Consider the following 21,961-nt stretch of genomic DNA (forward strand, 5'->3'; position numbering starts at 1 on the left):
CACTCGGCTGCCTCGTCTTGTCTGAACACTTCGCAGGACCAACTATGGGGGGTCGGAAATAGTCATGGTCAAAATTACTGAGCTCTACATTAAAACCGCAGCTTCAGGAAGGATAGCGAATGACTAAATTTTACACTGATGTCACACAAACCATGCGATGTTGTTGTTGTGGTCTTCAGTCCTGAGAGTGGTTCGATGCAGCTCTCCATGCTACTCTATCCTGTGCAAGCTGCTTCATCTCCCAGTACGTACTGCACCCTACAGCCTTCTGAATCTGCTTAGTGTATTCATCTCTTGGTCTCCCTCTACGATTTTCACACTCCACGCTGCCCTCCAATGCTAAATGGGTGATCCCTTGATGCCTCAGAACATGTCCTAGCAACCGATCCCTTCTTCTAGTCATGTTGTGCCACAAACTTCTCTTCTCCCCAATCCTATTCAATACCTCCTCATTAGTTATGTGATCTACCCATCTAATCTTCAGCATTCTTCTGTAGCACCACATTTCTAAAGCTTCTATTGTCTTCATGTCCAAACTACACTCCTGGAAATGGAAAAAGGAACATATTGACACCGGTGTGTCAGACCCACCATACTTGCTCCGGACACTGCGAGAGGGCTGTACAAGCAATGATCACACGCACGGCACAGCGGACACACCAGGAACCGCGGTGTTGGCCGTCGAATGGCGCTAGCTGCGCAGCATTTGTGCACCGCCGCCGTCAGTGTCAGCCAGTTTGCCGTGGCATACGGAGCTCCATCGCAGTCTTTAACACTGGTAGCATGCCGCGACAGCGTGGACGTGAACCGTATGTGCAGTTGACGGACTTTGAGCGAGGGCGTATAGTGGGCATGCGGGAGGCCGGGTGGACGTACCGCCGAATTGCTCAACACGTGGGGCGTGAGGTCTCCACAGTACATCGATGTTGTCGCCAGTGGTCGGCGGAAGGTGCACGTGCCCGTCGACCTGGGACCGGACCGCAGCGACGCACGGATGCACGCCAAGACCGTAGGATCCTACGCAGTGCCGTAGGGGACCGCACCGCCACTTCCCAGCAAATTAGGGACACTGTTGCTCCTGGGGTATCGGCGAGGACCATTCGCAACCGTCTCCATGAAGCTGGGCTACAGTCCCGCACACCGTTAGGCCGTCTTCCGCTCACGCCCCAACATCGTGCAGCCCGCCTCCAGTGGTGTCGCGACAGGCGTGAATGGAGGGACGAATGGAGACGTGTCGTCTTCAGCGATGAGAGTCGCTTCTGCCTTGGTGCCAATGATGGTCGTATGCGTGTTTGGCGCCGTGCAGGTGAGCGCCACAATCAGGACTGCATACGACCGAGGCACACAGGGCCAACACCCGGCATCATGGTGTGGGGAGCGATCTCCTACACTGGTCGTACACCACTGGTGATCGTCGAGGGGACACTGAATAGTGCACGGTACATCCAAACCGTCATCGAACCCATCGTTCTACCATTCTTAGACCGGCAAGGGAACTTGCTGTTCCAACAGGACAATGCACGTCCGCATGTATCCCGTGCCACCCAACGTGCTCTAGAAGGTATAAGTCAACTACCCTGGCCAGCAAGATCTCCGGATCTGTCCCCCATTGAGCATGTTTGGGACTGGATGAAGCGTCGTCTCACGCGGTCTGCACGTCCAGCACGAACGCTGGTCCAACTGAGGCGCCAGGTGGAAATGGCATGGCAAGCCGTTCCACAGGACTACATCCAGCATCTCTACGATCGTCTCCATGGGAGAATAGCAGCCAGCATTGCTGCGAAAGGTGGATATACACTGTACTAGTGCCGACATTGTGCATGCTCTGTTGCCTGTGTCTATGTGCCTGTGGTTCTGTCAGTGTGATCATGTGATGTATCTGACCCCAGGAATGTGTCAATAAAGTTTCCCCTTCCTGGGACAATGAATTCACGGTGTTCTTATTTCAATTTCCAGGAGTGTATTTATCGTCCATGTTTCACTTCCATACATGGCTACACTCCATACAAATACTTTCAGAAACGACTTCCTGACACTTATATCTATACTCGATGTTAACAAATTTTTCTTCTTCAGAAACGCCTTCCTTGCCATTGCCAGTCTACGTTTCATATCCTCTCTACTTCGACCATCATCATCTCCTCCACGTCCTTTGCCGTCTCAGACAGAATTACAATGTCATCGGCGAACCTCAAAGTTTTTATTTCTTCTCCATGTATTTTAATACCTGCTCCAAATATTTCTTTTGTTTCCTTCACTGCTTGCTCAATATATAGAGTGAATAACATCGGGGAGAGGCTATAACCCTGACTCACTCCCTTCCCAACCACTGCTTCCCTTTCGTGTCCCTCGACTCTTATAACTGCTATCTGGTCTCTGTACAAATTGCAAATAGCCTTTCGCTCACTGTATTTTACCCCTGCCACCTTCAGAATTTGAAAGAGGGTATTCCAGTCAACATTGTCAAAAGCTTTCTCTAAGTCTACAAATGCTATTAATGTCGGCTTGCCTTTCCTTAATGTAGCTTCTAAGATAAGTCGTCGGGTCAGTATTGCCTCACGTGTTCCAATATTTCTACGGAATTCAAACTGATCTTCCCCGAGGCCGGTTTCTACTAGTTTTTCCATTCGTCTGTAAAGAATTCGCGCTAGTATTTAGCAGCTGTGGCTTATTAAACTGATGGTTCGGTAATTTTCACATCTGTCAACACCTGCTTTCTTTGGGATTGGAATTATTATATTCTTCTTGAAGTCTGAGGGTATTTCGCCTGTTTCATATATCTTGCTCACCAGATGGTAGAGTTTTGTCAGGACTGGCTCTCCCAAGACTGTCAGTAGTTCTAATGGAATGTTGTTTACTCTCGGGGCCTTGTTTCGACTGAGGTCCTTCAGTGCTCTGTCAAACTCTTCACACAGTATCGTATCTCCCATTTCATCTTCATCTACATCCTCTTCCATTTCCATAATATTGTCCTCAAGTACATCGCCCTTGTATAGACCCTCTATATACTCCTTCCACCTTTCTACTTTCCCTTCTTTGCTTAGAACTGGGTTTCCATCTGAGCTCTTGATATTCATACAAGTTGTGGTGGACATGCTTTTGCCCGGTGTAGTGCAGCAACTCCACGTGGAATAGACTCCACAAGTCCCCTGCCGGAATATTGAGGCTTGATGCCTTTATAGCGGGCCATAATTGCGAAAGTGTTGTCGATGCAGGATTTTGTGCACGAACTGACCTCTCGATTATGCCCCATGAATATTTGATGGGATTCAACATGTCGTGCGATCTGTGTGGCGAAATCATTCATTCAAAGTTATTTTTTCCTCATCCAGTGCTCTCGACATTGTGACTCGTAGCCGTAATGATCCACCCTACACAAGTCCAACAGCTTCCAGAGCGCGATTGTATCCTGTATGAGCTCAGCTCTCGCCGTCTCGCGACTTTGGATACATCAACACCCAAACACGTCTCCTAAAAGAAGTTTTTTTTTCCAGATTTGCTGATATGTAACTGAACAGACTTCGTAAAGCTGTCTCTGCCGGACGTTTTCCCATTTTCACTATTACTAGGTGGTATACCAACATGAAACTCTAAAAACCTCTATTCACAACAGAGTAGAGAAAAGGACCTTTCAGAATGATTCACCCGATTTCACAAGAGTATATCTTCTATATGAACGTTGAACATATGTGAAAAAGTAAATGAAGATTTTGATCCTAAACGTAATTATAAAAAGTAGTGAAGATTGTATGAGCATGCATGTAAAAAAAATGCACTTGTAAAATCGTATCACTCTGTTGAAAATAAAATCTGTATAGGACTGTGCGTAAGTAGCAACTCGTACCAAGTTTTTGCCTTCATTCATGTAGAAGATATACTATTGTGAAACGGATTAATCTGTCCGAAATATCCTGTATTTAGCACAAGAGCTATTCGGAAACTTCTGTTAATTTATAAAATAAGAATCCATAAAACTGTGATTGATTGTTTCCTTTCTGTTTCGAAAAATGTCATCTCCCCCCATCCGATTATCAGGCCATGAAGGGTCGACGATTCCTGTCGAATGAGGATGTGCAGCAGGCAGTTACGTACTTCTTCACGCAGCAGAACACGGTATTTCACCAAACGAGTGTCTTCAACTTGGTGTGTAGGTGAGATAATTGCCTCATTGCTCCCGGCGATTTGGCTTGATTGGTGTACCGATTCTGGACTGTACGTCCTTCCAACGGAAACTTTTTGATCGCCCCTTATAGACTGAACTTACATTTACCAAGAAATCATAAACATAAATCTCTGACAGCAATTTCTGCCAAAGAATGAAACTGCAAAACAAATTGCCGAATTTTAATTTATGCTTTCCGTCTAGTCACCTAAGAAGCGTGCAATAGTGCTGAAGTTTTGCCGAATATTATTTCATTCTCTTTAAAAATTAAATGTCATTCGAAGCTATGTTGTTTCTCTGCTCGCCTCTTTTATCGTCTGAACTGCAGCTGGTCGCATCATTTCAGGTTCATTGGACCAGCCGGCTGGCCAGTGCTGTCCAAGTTAAGCACCGGTAAAGCTGTTGTCCTGCATTATCGCTCAGTATATGTGCCTGTAACAAAGTATAAAATGTATCCTTGTGATCGTACTTCGTGCACTGGGCAGAGTCTGGCTTCCGCTCCATATGAAATGAAATCCAATGAGATTCAAGCAAATAGCGGAAGAATACATGGTGTAATGTTTACATCAGGTTTATTCTTATGATGGACGCACTATAGACGATGAATTAAACCACCCTGTTGCCACCTCCTGTCCCCCACTCCTCCAAGGAGCAGACAGCATCAAAACCTACTTCCCGAACAGCCCTCGTACAAGTAAATACACGCCTGCTTTTGTTGAAACAGCGGTTCTCCTACTAGTTTTACCATCCTCAGCTAGCATGTGTTAGCGTAGATCACGTGTAACTGTTTAGTGATAAATCACCGAACTCATCACCCCCGATTGTTTAAGGAACGAAGCGAACTCCCATGTATCAAAGAGCTTCAGACGTCTGACTGCTTTACAAATGAGTTAAAGTGTTAAATATTTTGTCATTATGCACGTAAGCCCGGCAGAGTTTAGTAAAGTTTTGAAATTATGTTAAAAGTTAGTAGGAAGTAGCTAAGTGCTCTAATTATCAAACACTTCAGTGTAGTTTGGGTAAATTGCGCTCAGTTTTAAGAACAAGAGAGTTTTTCATGGATCTCAATGTTTATCACGTCGTATCTCCTGAACTGTATGCAGTACAATGATATCGTTTTGAAAGTACATTCAGTGGCATATGTGGATACTGTCTGCAAAGTTTGCTGAGAACAAAGTTAGTAGTAAAGAAGTAATGAATTAAAAGGCTGGCGCTGCAGTTTTACTGCATGAACAGTGAAAATGTAGTAAGCGACAAACTTTTTTTTCTCTTCATCATTTTGTGAGGGTGTCAGCCTGAAAATTTCGTAAAGGTTTGAAATTACGTGCTCTGATTTTCAAATACTGGCTGAGCATAGTCAGATTTCCCAGACTATTTACCCGCCGTGAGTTACATTGCCGCGAGGCATATACGCAGTTTCCAACTGCAATAGTTGACTTATTCTGTTAAGCCATCAACCAGAGGTTACCAGCGGAAAAATAGTCGTATCGGCGCATAAAATGGGTCAATATGCTCCTGTTTAAAAGATTCTGACTGAGAAGTGCTGTTAAAATTTTTCCAAAAATCTTGACATGTTAAAATACTCTTTTTAACATGCAACTCACCTCCCAATCCCACCATTTCTGGAACTGTAATTCCCTCACACCCAGTAGTCCATGGCTTTTAAGTCGATCACATCCATCTACTGCCACTTGTCCACTCTCACTCAGTTATTCAGCCCATCTCGCTGTCACTATCTCTCTGTGTCTAACTGTCTCTAACTGTCACCGTCTGCTGTCTCACAGCCGCAGTCTCCTCCTTTCTCTCCTGCTAATACTGTCGCCTGTCACTGTCGCTGCCTCCCTCTAGCTCTCTCTTACTGCCACTACCTCATTCATTCCTTCCCACTGCTACTCCCTCTTCTCACTATCACTATCTCTCTCTCTTCCTCGTTGTCATTATTGATTGTAGCCACTGTCTACTATGTCCCTGTGCCTCTATGTCCCTCTCTTTGTCTCTGCCATTGTCTCATTCGCTCATCTATACCGCAACTACTATCTTCGGTATTTATTATTTTTCCGTCTCTTTCCCACTGCCAATGTCTCCTTCTCTCTCAGCATAAGAAAATACTTGTATTTTTTCGAGAAAATTTTTAAAGGTGCTGAGGAAAGTAGAATGAAGCAGTTGGTTCTCTGACTTTTCACAGTATTTCAGACATGAGCATATTCGCCTTTTTTGCTGTCCGATTAGAAGATTTTTCCACTGGTCTTTTCCCTTCTAAAGAGGGCATGTGACTCATATAAAATAATTTTTTGGGTCAGTAAAATTTTTATTAGTTACTTATATGAAATTAAAATAACGTAAAACTAATTATATTTTTACACCACAGACCGAATTTTAGGTGAACGAAAGTTTAGCATGTGCTTCGGTACTACAGCATGGATTTCCGAAAACTGTCCTGATGATAACGGAGATAATTTACAGCATATTTTTGAATGCTACGTCACTTGATAACGTTCTCGCTCCACACCGGAGTTTACGTGTTTATTTTAAGTGTACGAGTAAGGTAACTTCGAATCTCTGTATCCTAGAAACGGATAAAGATATCAAGAAAATTTTCAAGGCTGTTCATGATCGGGGCCTTAGAAATATATCGTAAAAGTTTCAGCCACCATCGATCTCGAAATCTGCGGCTCGGTTTTGGTACCCAAAACCATGTTTTGTGGATGTTTCTCGATAACGGGTAAAGGTTTTTAAAGACGGAAAACTGGTACTTCTAGATAGCAGCCTAGAGTATGCACTGTTAAAATCTCAGTAATTTGCTGCGGTTTGTTATTTAGATATCCACCGCTGACGTCGAAAAAAGGTGGGAAAAACTTTTTTTTCGGTTTTTCTGAGAAACCCTCCATGTGCTAAATGGTGCCTCCATTGGCCACTTCAAGGCACAAAGTAGACCACATCTAACGTAAAAAGAGCCAACCGATTTTCTCCATTTGCTTAAGCTGGAGGAAGTGTGTAATGTTCAAACTATGACTCGGTGCTGAAGTTAGTTACAGTAAGACGGTCCTTCTGTTGGGTATGCAGTTGGTCCCTAGCCCAAGGAGTATCCAAAAAGCTCAACCCTGCCTATCACAACAGAGCCTGAGGTATGAGCCCCAGAAAAATGCTGGTTTTAAGCGCGGCGTTTCGGAACGTGCTGGTAGCACATGCTGTCACGCGCGTACCGATAGCTCTTCATGAGTAGATTGTGACTGCATTCTAAATTTTTAAATTCGGGCAATAACTGTACGAAGTAGTGAAAATTAAATTTTTGTTGCACCCGCAAGCCGTTAATTAGACAACTTGGAATTGGGAGCTTGCACCGGGCTAAGTTCAAATGGCTCTGAACACTATGGGACTTAACTTCTGATGTCATCAGTCCCCTAGAACTTAGAACTACTTACACCTGACTAACCTAAGGACATCACACACATCCATGCCCGAGGCAGGATTCGAACCTGCGACCATAGCGGTCGTGTTGTTCCAGACTGTAGCGCCTAGAACAGCTCGGGCACTCCGGCCGGCGCACCGGGCTAAGTATTCACAACTGTAGCCTCTTCATGGCTCGTAGTTTAGTGGCATCTTCGTCTCCCGCGTCGCGTATACGAGACACGGAACTGGTGGCTTTTATGTGTATACAGAACCCACGTAACACGTCAGTACTTTGTTTACCTTCTGCACGGTTTCATTACCTATCACAACGCCGGCCAGTGTGGTCACGCGGTTAAAGGCGCTTCAGTCTGGAACCGCGCGACCGCTACGGTCGCAGGTTCGAATCCTGCCTCGGGCATGGATGTGTGTGATGTCCTTAGGTTAGTTAGGATTAAGTAGTTCTAAGTTCTAGGGGACTGATGACCTCAGATGTTAAGTCCCATAGTGCTCAGAGCCATTTGCACCATTTGAACCTATCACAACAAATTTCAGCGCCCTGTGTCATTAGTAACATGTGATAGAAATATTAAAAGGATAAACATGCCTCCGACGCCTCGGAACTGAAAAGAATAGACAGCTGACCTTTCTGACGCAGTCTGCAGACTCGCGGCTTGCCCTTGTGTAGCTCGACTATGTAGTTGCACAGCTCTACCAGCACTCAGCGAACCGTGTGTGTGTGTGTTGCAGGGTGGGCATCCAGCTGTCGCACGTGGGCGCCTGCGGCAACTCGTCGGCGCAGCGCGAGAACTGCCCCGTGTCCTGCGACAGCGCCCCGGTCGACGGGCCAGTCTGCGCCTCCGACGGCAACGTCTACGCCAGCTCTTGCCGCATGAAGCTCGCCACCTGTGGGTAAGTCTGGCTGTCTACTTCTACATAAATACTGCGCAGTCCACCGTACGGCATGTGGCCGAGGGCAACCCGTACCACTACTAGTCATGTCGTAAATAGGGCGAGGGAAGTACGACTGTCTATATGCCTCCGTATGAACCCTAATTTCTCGTGTCTTACTTTCGTGGTCGTTACGCGCAATGTATGTTGGAGGCAGTAGGGTCGTTCTACAGTCAGCTTCAGATGCTGGTTCTCTCAGTTTTCTCAATAGCGTTTCTCGAAATGAATGTCACATCCCCTCCAGGGATCCAAGGATTCCCATTTGACTTCCTAAAGCATGTCCGTAAATCATCAGTCTTTTGAATTGTTTGATGCGGCCCGCGACGAATTCATCTCCTGTGCCAACCTCTTCATATCCGAGTAGCACTTCCAACCTACGTCCTCAATTATCTGTTCGATGTATTCCAATCTTTGTCTTCCTCTACAGCTCCCTCTAGTACCATGGAAGTCATCCCTGATGTCTTAACAGATGTCCCATCATTTTGTCCCTTCTCCTTGTTTTCCGCATCTTCCTTTCCTCTCCGATTGTGCGCAGAACCTCCTCAATCCTTACCTTATCAGTCCACCGTCTGCCCCTGCTAGCTGAGTGGTCAGCGAGACGGAATGTCATGCCTAACGGCCCGGGTTCGATTCCCGGCTGGGTCGGAGGTTTTCTCCGATCAGGGATTGGGCGTTTTGTTGTCCTTATCATCATCATTTCATCCCCATCGACACACAAGTCGCCGAAGTGGCGTCAATTCGAAAGACTTGCACCAGGCGAACGGTCTACCCGATTGGAGGCCCTAGCCACACGGCATTTCCATCAGTCCACCTAATTTTCAGCATTTGTCTGTAGCACCACATCTCAAATGCTTCGATTCTCTTCTGTTCCGTCTCTCCCCACAGTCCACGTTTCACTACCATACAATACACTGCTCCAAACGCACATTCTCAGAAATTTCTTCCTGATATTAAGGCATATGTTTGATACTAGCAGACTTCTATAGCCAGGAATGCCCTTTCTGCCAGTGCTAGTCTGCTTGTGATGTCCTCCTTGCTCCGTTCGTCACTGGTTATTTTGCTGCCTACTTCATCTGCTTTATGACCATCAATCCCGATGTTAACTTTCTCGCTGTTCTCATATCTGCTACTTCTCACTACTTTCGTCTTTCTTCGATTTAACCTGAATTCATATTATGTACCATCAGACTGTCCATTCCATTCAGCAGATCATGTAATTCTTCCTCACATTCACTCAGGATAGCGATGTCATCAGCGAATCGTGCCATTGATATCATTTCACCTCTAATTTTGGTTCCACTCCTGAAGCTTTCTTTTATTTCCATCATTGCTTCTTCGGTGTACAGATTGAACAGTAGGGGCGAAAGACTACATCCCTGTCTTACACCCTTTTTAATCCGAGCACTTCGTTCTCGGTCGTCCACTCTTATTATTTCCTCTTGGCTCTTGTACATATTGCATATTACCCGTCTCTTCCTATAGCTTACCTCTCGAACCTACCGGTAACAAATCTAGCCGCCTGTCTGAATTGCTTCCATGTCTTCCTTTAATACATTCTTCTACGGGTCTCAAACACTGGAGCAGTACTCAAGAGTAGGTCGCTCTAGCGTGCTATATAGTGTCCTAGAACTTTCTCAATGGACCGAAGTCGACCATTCGCCTTCCCTACCACCAGCCTCACACGCTCGTTCCATTTCATATCGTTTTGCAACGCTACGCCCAGGTATTTAAAAGACGCGATTGTGTCAAGTAGGACATTACCAATGCTTTATCCGAACATAATGGATTTGTTTTTCCTACTCATCTGCATTAACTTACATTTTTCTACATTTAGAGCTAGCTGCTATTCATTACACCAACTGGAAATTTGGTCTTAGTCATCTTGTATCCTCCTGCAAGCACTCAGCTTCGATGCCTTACCTTACACCAAAGCATCATCAGAAAATAACTGTAGATTACTGCCTACCTTGTCCGCCAAATAATTTATGTATACAGAGAATAATAGCAGTCCTATCACACTTTCATGGGGCACTCATGTCGATACCCTTCTCTTTGATGAACACTCGCCGTCAAGGACAACATACTGGGCTCTATTACTAAAGAAATCTTCGAGCCACTAACATATCATTGAACCTACCTCATATGCTCGTACTATTTTTAACAGCCTGCAATGGGGCACTTGTCAAAGGCTTTCCGGAAGTCTATAAATATGGAATCTACCTGCTGCCATTCATCCGTAGCTCACAGTATATCATGTGAGAAAAAGACAAGTCTAGTTTCGTACGAGCGATATGTATATAGCCAATCAAGATCTGTTGTTATCTCATAATAAGTCAGTCAAGTTCAGTAGACTGCCAGAGTCACAACCCCCGTGAGCGCACTGTACTCATTTTGTGGTGCTTGATTTGAGCAAGGTCGCGGGTACGTTGGTTCATTTTATATTTGTATATGTAGCGAATTATGGCTAGGTAAGAGTTACTCCTTCTCATCCCGCGCCAATTCTGGGGAGTAATAAGGGTGTCCTACTCATATAGCATTTATGGTGGTCAGAAGCAGTCTGAAAAGCTTGAAAGGGCGCTGCGGGGTACGTTGCGCAGAGAAATTGTTAAAAAAAAAAAACAATCAGGCCGTTGCGCGCAAATTAAAGCGGCCCGCCAGACACAATAAGTTTCAGCTGTTCTCATAGCGTAGATGATAGCGCACGAAATTACTTAGCCTTTGGCTCCGGTTCTACCGCTAATACCGTCTCATGTCTAATCTTTGAATCGCTCCCTTGTTGAGTTTTAGGAAACCAAACGAAGAACGCGTTGGGCGACACCGTCCCTAGTGGGCCGCTTGAAATTACGTACGCAACGGCCTGACTGGATAACTTAAATGCGGCGCAACGTATCGAATTATTTTCTTAACAATTATTTCTCAACACAACGTACCCTGCAAAACCTTTACAAGCTTTTCACACTGTTTCTGACCACCCTGTATACGAATAATGATTCACTTATATACCAAATGTTTTTTAATTATTCCAGGCGTTCCTATATTACACTTTTATGTTTCCCCTTTACAGCCGCATCCTCAACCGCATCGGCACTAGGGCTGTCTTACCATCACAATATTTTGTACAGATAGCAAGTGGTGTGTATTCACCAAAAGGAAAGCACATTTCAAACGTACCTTCACTTATCGCTGTCTACAGTTGCCTGCCAGGCTATTTAGCAATATACCCGCATTACAGCACTGCTGTGCGGCTTGCTGATCGTTGTCTTGAAGGAGTAATATGCTTCTGCATTGAACAACAAAATTAAAGGATCACTTTTTCGAAACCTCGTAATTGTCTCCCATTGCGTTGCATAAGTTTGAAATTTCGCTCAAAGGTGACTACAATCTTCCTCCGTCATGGTACACAAGCGTGCCACTCTGCGACGTCACCGCCTGGCTCAGCGACGCTTCAAACAGCAAGGAGTCGACACGTGCGGGAAAATTGGCGAGAGCTTAGATGTTAATCTGAGTCAGCACCGCACCACCCAGCGCTGAAATCACGCTGTTTTCTTATGGGTGGCACATCGACGTCCAGAATCGAGACGGGAAGGCCTCACGGAGCCCTTCCCTTAGCGCATTGATTCCCTCACATTTCACGGTCGAAAACAACAGTTCGCAGTGCGATTAGGAACAGGAGGTTGTTCTTGACAAATCTTTTGCCACCCCATAGGCATTTCGGCCCTCCTCTGTGGAAATTGCGGGACTGCAATGCCACGTGATAGCACCCTGTGCAATGTAATGTGATACCAAGTTTTGCCGTGCCATAAGGGGTGGAACCACTAGCACCGTTGAAAACAGTTCCATAAACTTTCAATGTGACCCGAAGCAGAAAAGTGTTTTTATAGTTTTTTTTATTCCTCCTCTTTCGCGCCCTCCTTTGGCGTGATCACGCGAGAGTTCGACATTGGCACATGCGAGATTAAAACGTGTTCCTCTGAGACCACCCAGTTCTGAAGCACCCTCGTGCCACCTACGCACCTTTCTTGAACACGTTAAACGTGTACCTGTCAGAAACGTCAAGACCTGTTCAGCGGTGAGGCTGTTCTAGTACGTGAACGTAGGTCAACTCTACCTAATGGTGTCGAAGGGGTTGCCTAACCCTCAGGCCCTACAGCAACGTCGCTGTCTGTACAGGCGTCGAAATTTCTGACAGGTATAAGTTTAACGTGTTCAAGAAAGGTGCGTGGGTGGGACCTAGGGTGTTGCCGAACTGAGTGGTCTCAGAGGAACACGTTTTACTCTCCCATGTGCCTATGTCGAACTCTCCCGTGGTCGCTCCACAGGAGGGCGCCAAAAAGAAAACACTTTTCTGCTTCGGATCACGTTAAAATTTCGTCGGATGTTGTTGATCGGTCCCTAGTCTCCCCACCCTATATGGCACAGCAGAAATTGCTGTCACCTACGCTCTAAAGGAATGAGTCAGTGTTGCAGCCCCACGATGTCGTTGGAGTACGGTTGAAACGCCAAGTGGAGGGGGGAGGGGGGCAGTAGTGGACAGATTTGCCAAGAACGTCGTCCTGTTGCTATTCGTATTGAGGATTGTCGTTTTCGACAGCGAAATGTGCGGGAATCAAAGCGGCAAGGGAAGGGGTGTTTCGCCGTTTACGTGATTCACGTTAAGGGTGCACAATCTGATTCGCACATTCACTTGCACTTAGTTACTTACAATGTGAACGATTCATACTTTACATATATCTGCAATTGACCTCCTCACTGACTCAGACGACACAACAAATGAAAATTATATTATCCAGCAGATTAACCAATAGTAGCAGTCTGAAATTGAAACTGTTATTTATATTTTTGTCTTTTCATCAATATGCTTTAGACTCCGTGACTTAAGGATCAGGTATTTAGTTAACATTCTCCATTATATTCTACACAAAACAAATTAATATGTCATAAAAGTCATAAATTATGGTTTCGGGTAAATGTTCGTATTTCAAAAGTTACTTTAGATAATAAAATGAAACTAATACTGTCGTTAAGTATTATCATTACAAAGTGTTGCAGGAAGTTTCACAACTATAGGGTTATTATAACTGCCTCATATAATTCATAGCAATATAGATAATATTCACTCTCGGTTCAGTGCATATACGCGGCTCGGCTCTAAGAGCGGGCCGAATCGCGTGTGACACACTGCATGTTACTCTGAGCGTGCAAAAGCATTCTCTGTTCTCGTGACTCGTTCACTCTGGCAGGCTTATGATGGATTCCTTACCGGTGGTGTACACTGCCACGCCTCAAATCTGTCACGTCAGCAGTGGTGCCTTGCCCTTAAGAAACTTTACTATCACGATTACTCATAATTCGATAGAAATTTCATTAACTACAATGAGTTCATCAGGGCGTTACTGTCTGTGTATCCAGCAGTGTAATTATAAAGAGTGGCTTTGATATTTATAGCGAAAACTGACACAGGTAAAAGTATACGGTACGGAAGCGAGAACATTCCTGTAAACGAGGGTGTGCAGAAGACTTGCGAACACACGGTCGCGCCCTGGCACTGCCGTCAGTATCAAGTACGGTCCTAGTTAGTACAAATCTGCCTGAAATGTAAACTTTTCGAGTAAGTTTCCCATCTAATCAGTTGCAAGTTTACTCATGACCCACGGTACGGAAACGTGGTGAATGCTTGGCATGCCACCTGCACATTTCGCTGCTGGTGGAAGACATGTACTGCGCCAGTATCGTCCAAAGTTTATTGGTCGAACAGGGCCCGTAACTAAGCCTGCAAGATCACCTGACCTCAATTGTATGGATTTTTCTCTATTGGGACATCGTAATTGCGAAGTGTACAGAACTCCTATTTATATAATTTAAGGACTGGAGCAGTGAGTTGTACAGTCAAGCTTTACCAGAGGGGGTTTGAAAGAATTCCCATCAACCTGGAGAGACCAGCTCAGTGTAGCATCCAAATGCTACGACAACCCGTGGAACACCTCCTTTAACAGGTACGTGTGAGCACTAATTTGTAACGTGCAACGTGCTGAAGTAAGACTGTATTCCTTGTTATGGTAGACGATAGGTGAAATTTGTGCCCAAATAGAAGGAGACTTGATTAAAAAGTTTACATTTAAACTATAGGGTGGTTAAAATTAAACAATCGCTACTCGAGAGGGCTCACCATGAAAAACGAATAATCCTACGACAATGAAAATTTGCATAAACATTCGTAAGGACATGAGAATGAGGAATAACAAATAAATCAGTAAAATAAACATTTCAGTTTCCACGTGAGAGGAAAACATTTGTTAATTGCGTGCCAAGATGACGACCCAGGTCAGAAACGCTGTTCAGTGTGACGACCGTCTGCGTCCACGACAGCCTGAAACAGTACTACAGACTGCTCTACTGCCGCCCGAAAGAACTGAGGCGGGATGTTGGCTACCTACCTCGCTACACTCGTCTTAAACTCCCAACGTGTGTTGCTGACCCGTTGACAAACCCTGTCCTGCACGTAGGCCCACAGCTACAAACCACACGGGTCCAAATGTGGAGATGTTGGAGACCACGCAGTTTGTAACAATCAGCCACTGATTCGGTTTTCTTCAAATGTATTACAGAGTAATAGAGTGACCTTCAGAGTGGTGTGAGGTGGAGCTCCGTCGTGCATCAAAATAGTAGAGTCCAAAGCACTTCTCTCCAGTGGAGCAGGGATCACACGTTAGCGAAGCAGACCACACTTAAGTGTGCCGTTCATACTGCATGTCCTTGATCCTTGGGGGTCACAGTTACTCAAAGAAAAATAGACCAATCATGAACTATGCCGCGAATCCCACCACAGAGTGACGTGTTCACTATGCAGGGGAACTTCATGAATGTTCGTTGGCAGTGACGATCCCGAAATGCGACAGTTGAGAATGTTCACTGACCCAGTGAGTGTAAATTCACACTAATACTTGTGTTTCAACCGTAGGTCGCCATATCAGTGCCGGCTCGTTAGGACAAGTCATGTCTCGCATAGAAAAATTTAAGTGCTCGTTTTTCCCGCGTGCCGTTCGAGAGTGGAACGGTAAAGAGACAGCTTGAAGGTGGTTCATTGAACCCACTGCCAGGCACTTTGTTGTGAATAGCAGAATAATCACGTAGACGTAGACGTAGACGTAGACACTAACAATGCAAATCCTTCAGCGCCCAACCTCAACATCGTTCCTACGAAGTTGAGTTCCCATACGGCAAATAGTTTTCCGTCTACTCTAGCTCAATAACCATCCTGTGCAATTGTACATTTGTACTAGGTAGTACAGTATTTTGTACTGAAGCTGGTGGCCTGAAGAGCCAGCCGATTGACGCGGAACATACTGTATCTTAATCTACGCGTGCAAAAGTATTCTCTGGGCTCGTAACTCATTGAGTCTGGTAAGCTTCTTGTAGATACCCTAACGGTGATGTATATTGCTACGCATCGAGTCCATCACTACAGCATTGATGATTAGGCCTTAAGAGAAATTAATAAATACTATTTCGATTACTTGTGGTGTGTGTGTTACAGGCAGGGCGTGGTGCGCGCCGACAAGAAGTTCTGCCAGACGACGCGCCACTGCCGTGAGTCCTGCTGGAGAGTCTCCAAGCCCATCTGCGGCTCCGATGGCAAGATCTACAGCAACTCCTGCCGCATGAAGGCCAAGAACTGCGGGTGAGTACGCGCTCTCTCATTAGAGTATGTACACGGAATGAGCTGTGCCCGTTTGTCGGGGTCCCCCCTGACTTTCACCCTTAAGGAATATCTTTGGTAGCTGATCGCCACAGACAGACATGGCATCGTACTCCATCTTCACTGTGCAACAGAATTAAACGATCACTTTTCAGAACACCATAACTGTCTCCCACTGTGACGCACAAGCTTTAACTTTGGCTCAAAGGTGTCTACCTTCTTCTGTAACGGCGCAAAGGCGTGGCGCCCTGCGACGTCAACCTCGATCTCGACGGCGCTTCAAACAGCAAGAAGCTCAGTTCATGTGCCGTGTAAAATGCTTTCATAAAGTCATCTGGCTACCAAATTTCACCATAACTGTGCCGAACGCCTCCGCGCGGCGTGTCACACAATGGGAGGGTTGTATGCCCGCTCTTATCAACATTTGACTCCTTTTGACGCGTCTGCAATGGATGTCAGAACTGCCTCATCAAGCGTTGAAATCAGGCAGTTTTCTCATGGGTGACCGAGGAAAACATTTCGGAAACACCCCCGCTCAAAATCGACACGGCCTCAGGAGGGGGCATAAAAGGTGTCAGTGAAATTACCCCTGCCTAGGAACGTTGATTCGCACATAATTCGCAGTCGAAAACGGCAGTCCGCAGTGGGATGAGCGGCAGGACGAGGCTTTTGACGACCACTGACACTGTTGACAACCCCAAACGTCCCAGCCCTTGTCTAAGGATACTGTGAGGCTGTATCCCCACTGAACATGGTCGCGCCCCTTCTGTGTGCAGTGTGATCACAATTTTTGCTCTCATGTAGAGGTTGGAACACTAGATCCGTTCACAACCAGTCGACGAAGCTTCAACGTGATCCCTACGAGCAAAAGGTGCTTACGCATTTTTAATCCTTCAGCTTGTGACGTGATTATCGAAAGGGGAGGGGTGGGGTTGAAATATTGACACTTATGTGAACAAAACGGGAGAGGTTCCCACTAAGATCCCCCAGTTGCACAGCACTCTCGATGGCATCCGCCCACCTTTATTGATAATTTTCAAAATGTATCTGTGCTGAGATAACCTGTGTAGTAGTCCTAGGCGTCTGCAGGCTGGCAATCCCTCGACACCCTTCTGATCCCGGATGCCTGCTAGCAGGCTGGCAATCCCTCGACACCCTACCAATCCCATATGCCTGCTAGCAGGCTGGCAATCCCTCGACACCCTACCAATCCCATATGCCTGCTAGTAGGCTGGCAATCCCTCGACACCCTTCAGATCCCGGATGCACTGCTAGTAACGTGGTAATCCCTAGACACCCTTCCGATCGCAGATGTCTGCTAGCAGGCTGGCAATCCCTTGACATCCTACCGATCCCGAATGCCTGCTAGTAGGCTGGCAATCCCTCGACACCCTTCCGATCTCGAATGCCTGCTAGCAGACGCCTAGGACTACTACATAGGTTGTCTCAGTACAGGTACATTTTTAAAATTCTCGGTAAAGGTGGGCGAGCGCCACTGAGATGTTTGTAGCTCTGGGGATCTTGGAGGGACCTTTGCCGTTTTATTCAATGTTGCAACCCCCACCCTCCCGCCCCCTCCACAGTGATCACACTACAACCGGGTGCAAGATCGGAGGGATGAAAACGCATAAGCACCCTTTGCTGCTACGTACCTCCAATGGTTCCAACCTGCATACCAGAGCGAAAATTGCTGTCGCACTACACTCCAAGAGAGTCCCATTATGTCAAGTGGGGATACAGCCTCACAGTATCCTTAGACAATGTTTGAAACGTCCGGGGTTGTCAGCAGTGTCACTGGTCATCAAGAAAGTCGTCGTCCTGCTGCTCATCCACTGCGAACTGTCGTTTCCGACCGCGAAATGTGTGCGAATCAACGCTACAAGGACAGTGGTAGTTTCATTGACACCCTTTATGCCACTTCCTGAAGCCTTTTCATGTCGATTTTGAGCGGGGAGGGGGGGAGGGGGTCTGAAATGTTTTCCTTGGTCATCTGTAGGAAAACTGCGTGATTTCAACGCTTGTTGTGGCAGTTCTGACCTCTATCGCAGAGGCTCAAAAGAAGGGTTCGAATTTTGATAAGAGAGGGAGTGACGACTTTCCCATTGTGTGACACGCCCACGCTAGCTTTCGGCACAATTGCGGTGAATTTTGATGCCAACACGCCTCCGTTAACCCGTCTCAGACGACACATGAACTTCTGAGCTGCGGACTTTTGTTTTCGCACGTGTCGACACGTTGCTGTTGGAAGCGTTACGGAGGAAGTTTGTAAGCACCTTTGATCCAAATTTAAAATTTCTGCATCGTTATGGAAGACAATTACGGCTTTCCGAATAAGTGATCCTTTAATTCTGTTGCATGGTGTTTACACAGGGTGTCCAGGAGAAATGGTCAAAAGTTAAAGCTATGATAGGAACGGACTTTTGAAGCAAAACACTTCATATGATTATATGCCCTACTCCGAATGGTTTCAGAGATAGAATACATTTAATGTTTCTAGTTATTTATTTTCTGTATTACTCGACACAGTTTCAGGTTTAGATACGTACACCAGTTAGTAAACATTACAAAGTGCATTTAACAAAGAATCAATTGAAAAATTTGTACTTTTAACACCTCCACCTCTAAGCATTATCGTACATGTCACATTACATCCGTTGTCCAGTTCACAATAAAAGTTCGAACATCCCACAGTCAATTTCGCTGCATTTGTGCACTGTTGGGAGAAGACGTTGTGTTGCTTGTCTGTGTGCCTCTGCCCATTCCCTAATGAGGGCAGCAGAGTCTACGATGCGACTCGTGTGTTCACCTTTCGTTTTTACATCTCGGTCTTCATCCGCTCCCATAAACGAGAATCTGATGGTGTAAGGTCTTGCGATCTTTGATTCCAGTTAATTATACTCGGGCTAAATCACATAGGCGTTGATTTCTAGGTCCACTCCTATTTCTCATAAATGTTTTCTATCTCGGAATAGTGCATTTGTCCGTCTGAAATTTTTTGCTTCAAATGAGTGTTCCTGTCATATATTTGGATATTGGCCTTTCCTCCTGCGAAACCCTTTATAGACCTTTACTTCATCTATATTTATATTTATTGTGAAAACTATTTGTTGGTGTCATCCTCCAGTCTGAGAAAATTGGAGCACATACTCTGCAAAAGAAAGATGCTGTGCGAATACTGATAGTTCATCTTCTGTATGTGTCTATAGAACTCTGTCCTTCTTTTCCTGATGTTTGTAATCATGTCTGTCTGTACAGTTCTTTTGTCGCACTCCTCATTCTGAACTGCCCCAGAGATGTTTCTCAGTATTTTCCTCTCTTGTTTTTCTGTTTCCCTGACTTCCGTATTTGTAGTATGCTTTCTTCATTAGACGTCGAGTTCAGTCCTGTTTTCTGTACAATCTCTTCCAGTATTTCAGACATTCTGCTTGTGTTATTTTTCTGTACTTAGTTTCCATTGCGTGTTTGTCTGTGGATTATGTGACATGATTTGTTGTCCTGTTCTGGCTGAGACTTATAGTGGTGTCTCTAGGGTTTCTTTGGCTTCTGTTCTGTTATTTGTTATAACAGCTATAGGCTATCACCAACACAGGTCATACACTTTTTATATTGACTATTCTTTTCATTTACTTTAATAACTTGTGTACCATTAATAATTTATGAGCACCAACTAGATCTGTTCAAATGGTTCAAATGGCTCTGAGCACTATGGGACTCAACTGCTGTGGTCGTAAGTCCCCTAGAACTTAGAACTACTTAAACCTAACTAACCTAAGGACATCACGCACATCCATGCCCGAGGCAGGATTCGAACCTGCGACCGTAGCGGTCGTGCGGTTCCAGACTGTAGCGCCTGTAACCGCTCGGCCACTCCGGCCGGCCTAACTAGATCTGTTGCTTATCATACATGACGCTAAAACCAGTGTATAATACCTGTCATAAGCAATAAGATACAGATTTTTTTAAAAGTTTTTTTAGAGTTTGTACACAATTTGTAAGTCATTTGCTACAAGCATACATTTAATTTGTTGGTGTAATATATTTTATCAATATGGTTCACGTAAGTACTATTTTTCTATAAATGCTTCACTTCTATTAAACCTGCTTAGTAAAGTATAAAACTTTGGCAAATCTGTTGTGTCTAGGAATCCTATTTACTCGGATCGCTAGACAATCAGTCAAATAATTCGCATTAATGAGTTTTATTACAATAAAACAAATATAAATACATATCTTTGTACACAGATGTGTCGCATGCAAAGACCGACATACAATATAATCAGTCTTCCTCAGAATGGTCAGACACATCTGTGTGCTACACAGAGATTCCTGATGAAGTGGCTAACGTTGACGCCGCTATCCAAGTGGGCTCCAGCAGTCGGGCGCGGCGCTTACGTCCTCTTCACCTAGGGACCGCTGCTGGCGCGTTGTCGTCCTGGAAGGGGGTCGGTCAGTGTCCGATTGGCTGTCTTATTCTCACAGCCTTCTCTTCCCTGTCGTCCTCGACTGGCGTTCCGGCGCTGACTTTACGCTGTAAGAAAATCTATGTAGAAAAAATTGCAGACGTGTAGTGTCATGGAAGGGGGTGTTGGTTGGGGAGGAGAGGATGCATAGCTTCGGCAATTCTGGCAGGAGGGAAGGTCACCCATACAACTCTGGTAGGAATATCCTGAAACTGTTTTCTCAGTTGTGTGTCCACGAGTGTGATCGTACACAGCGTATACAGTATGAGGTATGCCCGTAGTATCCCTGTGGAGGGGGCGGCAGCTGCTGCGTGCTGACGCTGTGCCGGCCCACTACACGTGTCCTCTGGCCCACAGGAAGCACGTGTTCGAGGTGCCGATGGCGTTCTGCGTGGCGGGCGACCGGCTGGCCTCGCCGTCCTCGGCCAAGGACTGCCCGCTGTCGTGCCAGGGGCAGCCGCTCAAGCCCACCTGCGGGTCAGACGGCGCCGTCTACCGCAGCGACTGCGAACTGCGCATGCTCAACTGCGGGTGCGTAGCGTTCAGTCTCAGCCGTACCAACACGTAACCCCCTCTCTCTGACAACTAACTGCATACACCACTCACTACCCGGCTGAACACTCTCTGTTCCCTCCTAGCCCCCACTTCCCAATCCGTACGGTAAACACACGGGACAAAAAATTACTTAACACTGACTCTAACCTTGACAGTGGCCGAGGAAGAGAGATTATACGTTTCTTCAGGTATTATTAGTGTATTTTATTTGGTGCTATTTATAAATGTCCTGCCACCTAATTACTAAAATGCGTCACGTCTTCCACAATGTTAAATTGTATACTCACTAACATGAAGCTTACTTGATTCCTTATTATCTTGACAAATTTAACGATGTTGCAGCTTTAAACACTTGTAAGCTTAAAACAAATTAGAAAACGGAAATGTTTAAAATTAACAATTTATGTATTAAGATGATAGGAGAAAAGGAAGCTATGGAAGAGTTTAGATTTGTAGAATGCCACCATCGATGCTGTCCAGGAGGGAGTACGTCAGAAAGACATTGGGCCTGTCAGTCTTGGACGTCCGCCAACTGATCTCCTGCTAATTGCCACCTGAGGGCGAAGACCTCGGCAATGCTTGAGTCTCTCTACCTCAGACGGTGGGATCCTACATCTGGGTTAAGTCAATCTACACAGCAGCGTGTGCTGACTTCTCTTTCCACATTTCTCTTACAAAATGACTCTGAGTATTATGGGACTTAACTGCTGAGGCCATCAGTCCCCTAGAACTTAGAACTACTTAAACCTA

The 21,961-nt window shown here is 45.6% G+C and overlaps 1 protein-coding gene across 1 annotated transcript in view; it reads left to right on the forward strand.

Moving 5' to 3' along the window:
• The window catches only part of LOC124802799 (agrin), a 304,188-nt gene that overhangs the window by 253,991 nt on the left and 28,236 nt on the right, over positions 1–21,961 (forward strand). Inside the window, exons 4-6 of the mRNA XM_047263801.1 lie at positions 8,300–8,461; positions 16,035–16,178; positions 21,014–21,187. Of these exons, the coding sequence (XP_047119757.1) occupies positions 8,300–8,461; positions 16,035–16,178; positions 21,014–21,187 (480 nt within the window). The remainder of the gene's footprint in view (positions 1–8,299; positions 8,462–16,034; positions 16,179–21,013; positions 21,188–21,961) is intronic.

Source organism: Schistocerca piceifrons, chromosome 6 (assembly GCF_021461385.2).
Source record: "Schistocerca piceifrons isolate TAMUIC-IGC-003096 chromosome 6, iqSchPice1.1, whole genome shotgun sequence".
NCBI lineage: Eukaryota > Metazoa > Arthropoda > Insecta > Orthoptera > Acrididae > Schistocerca > Schistocerca piceifrons.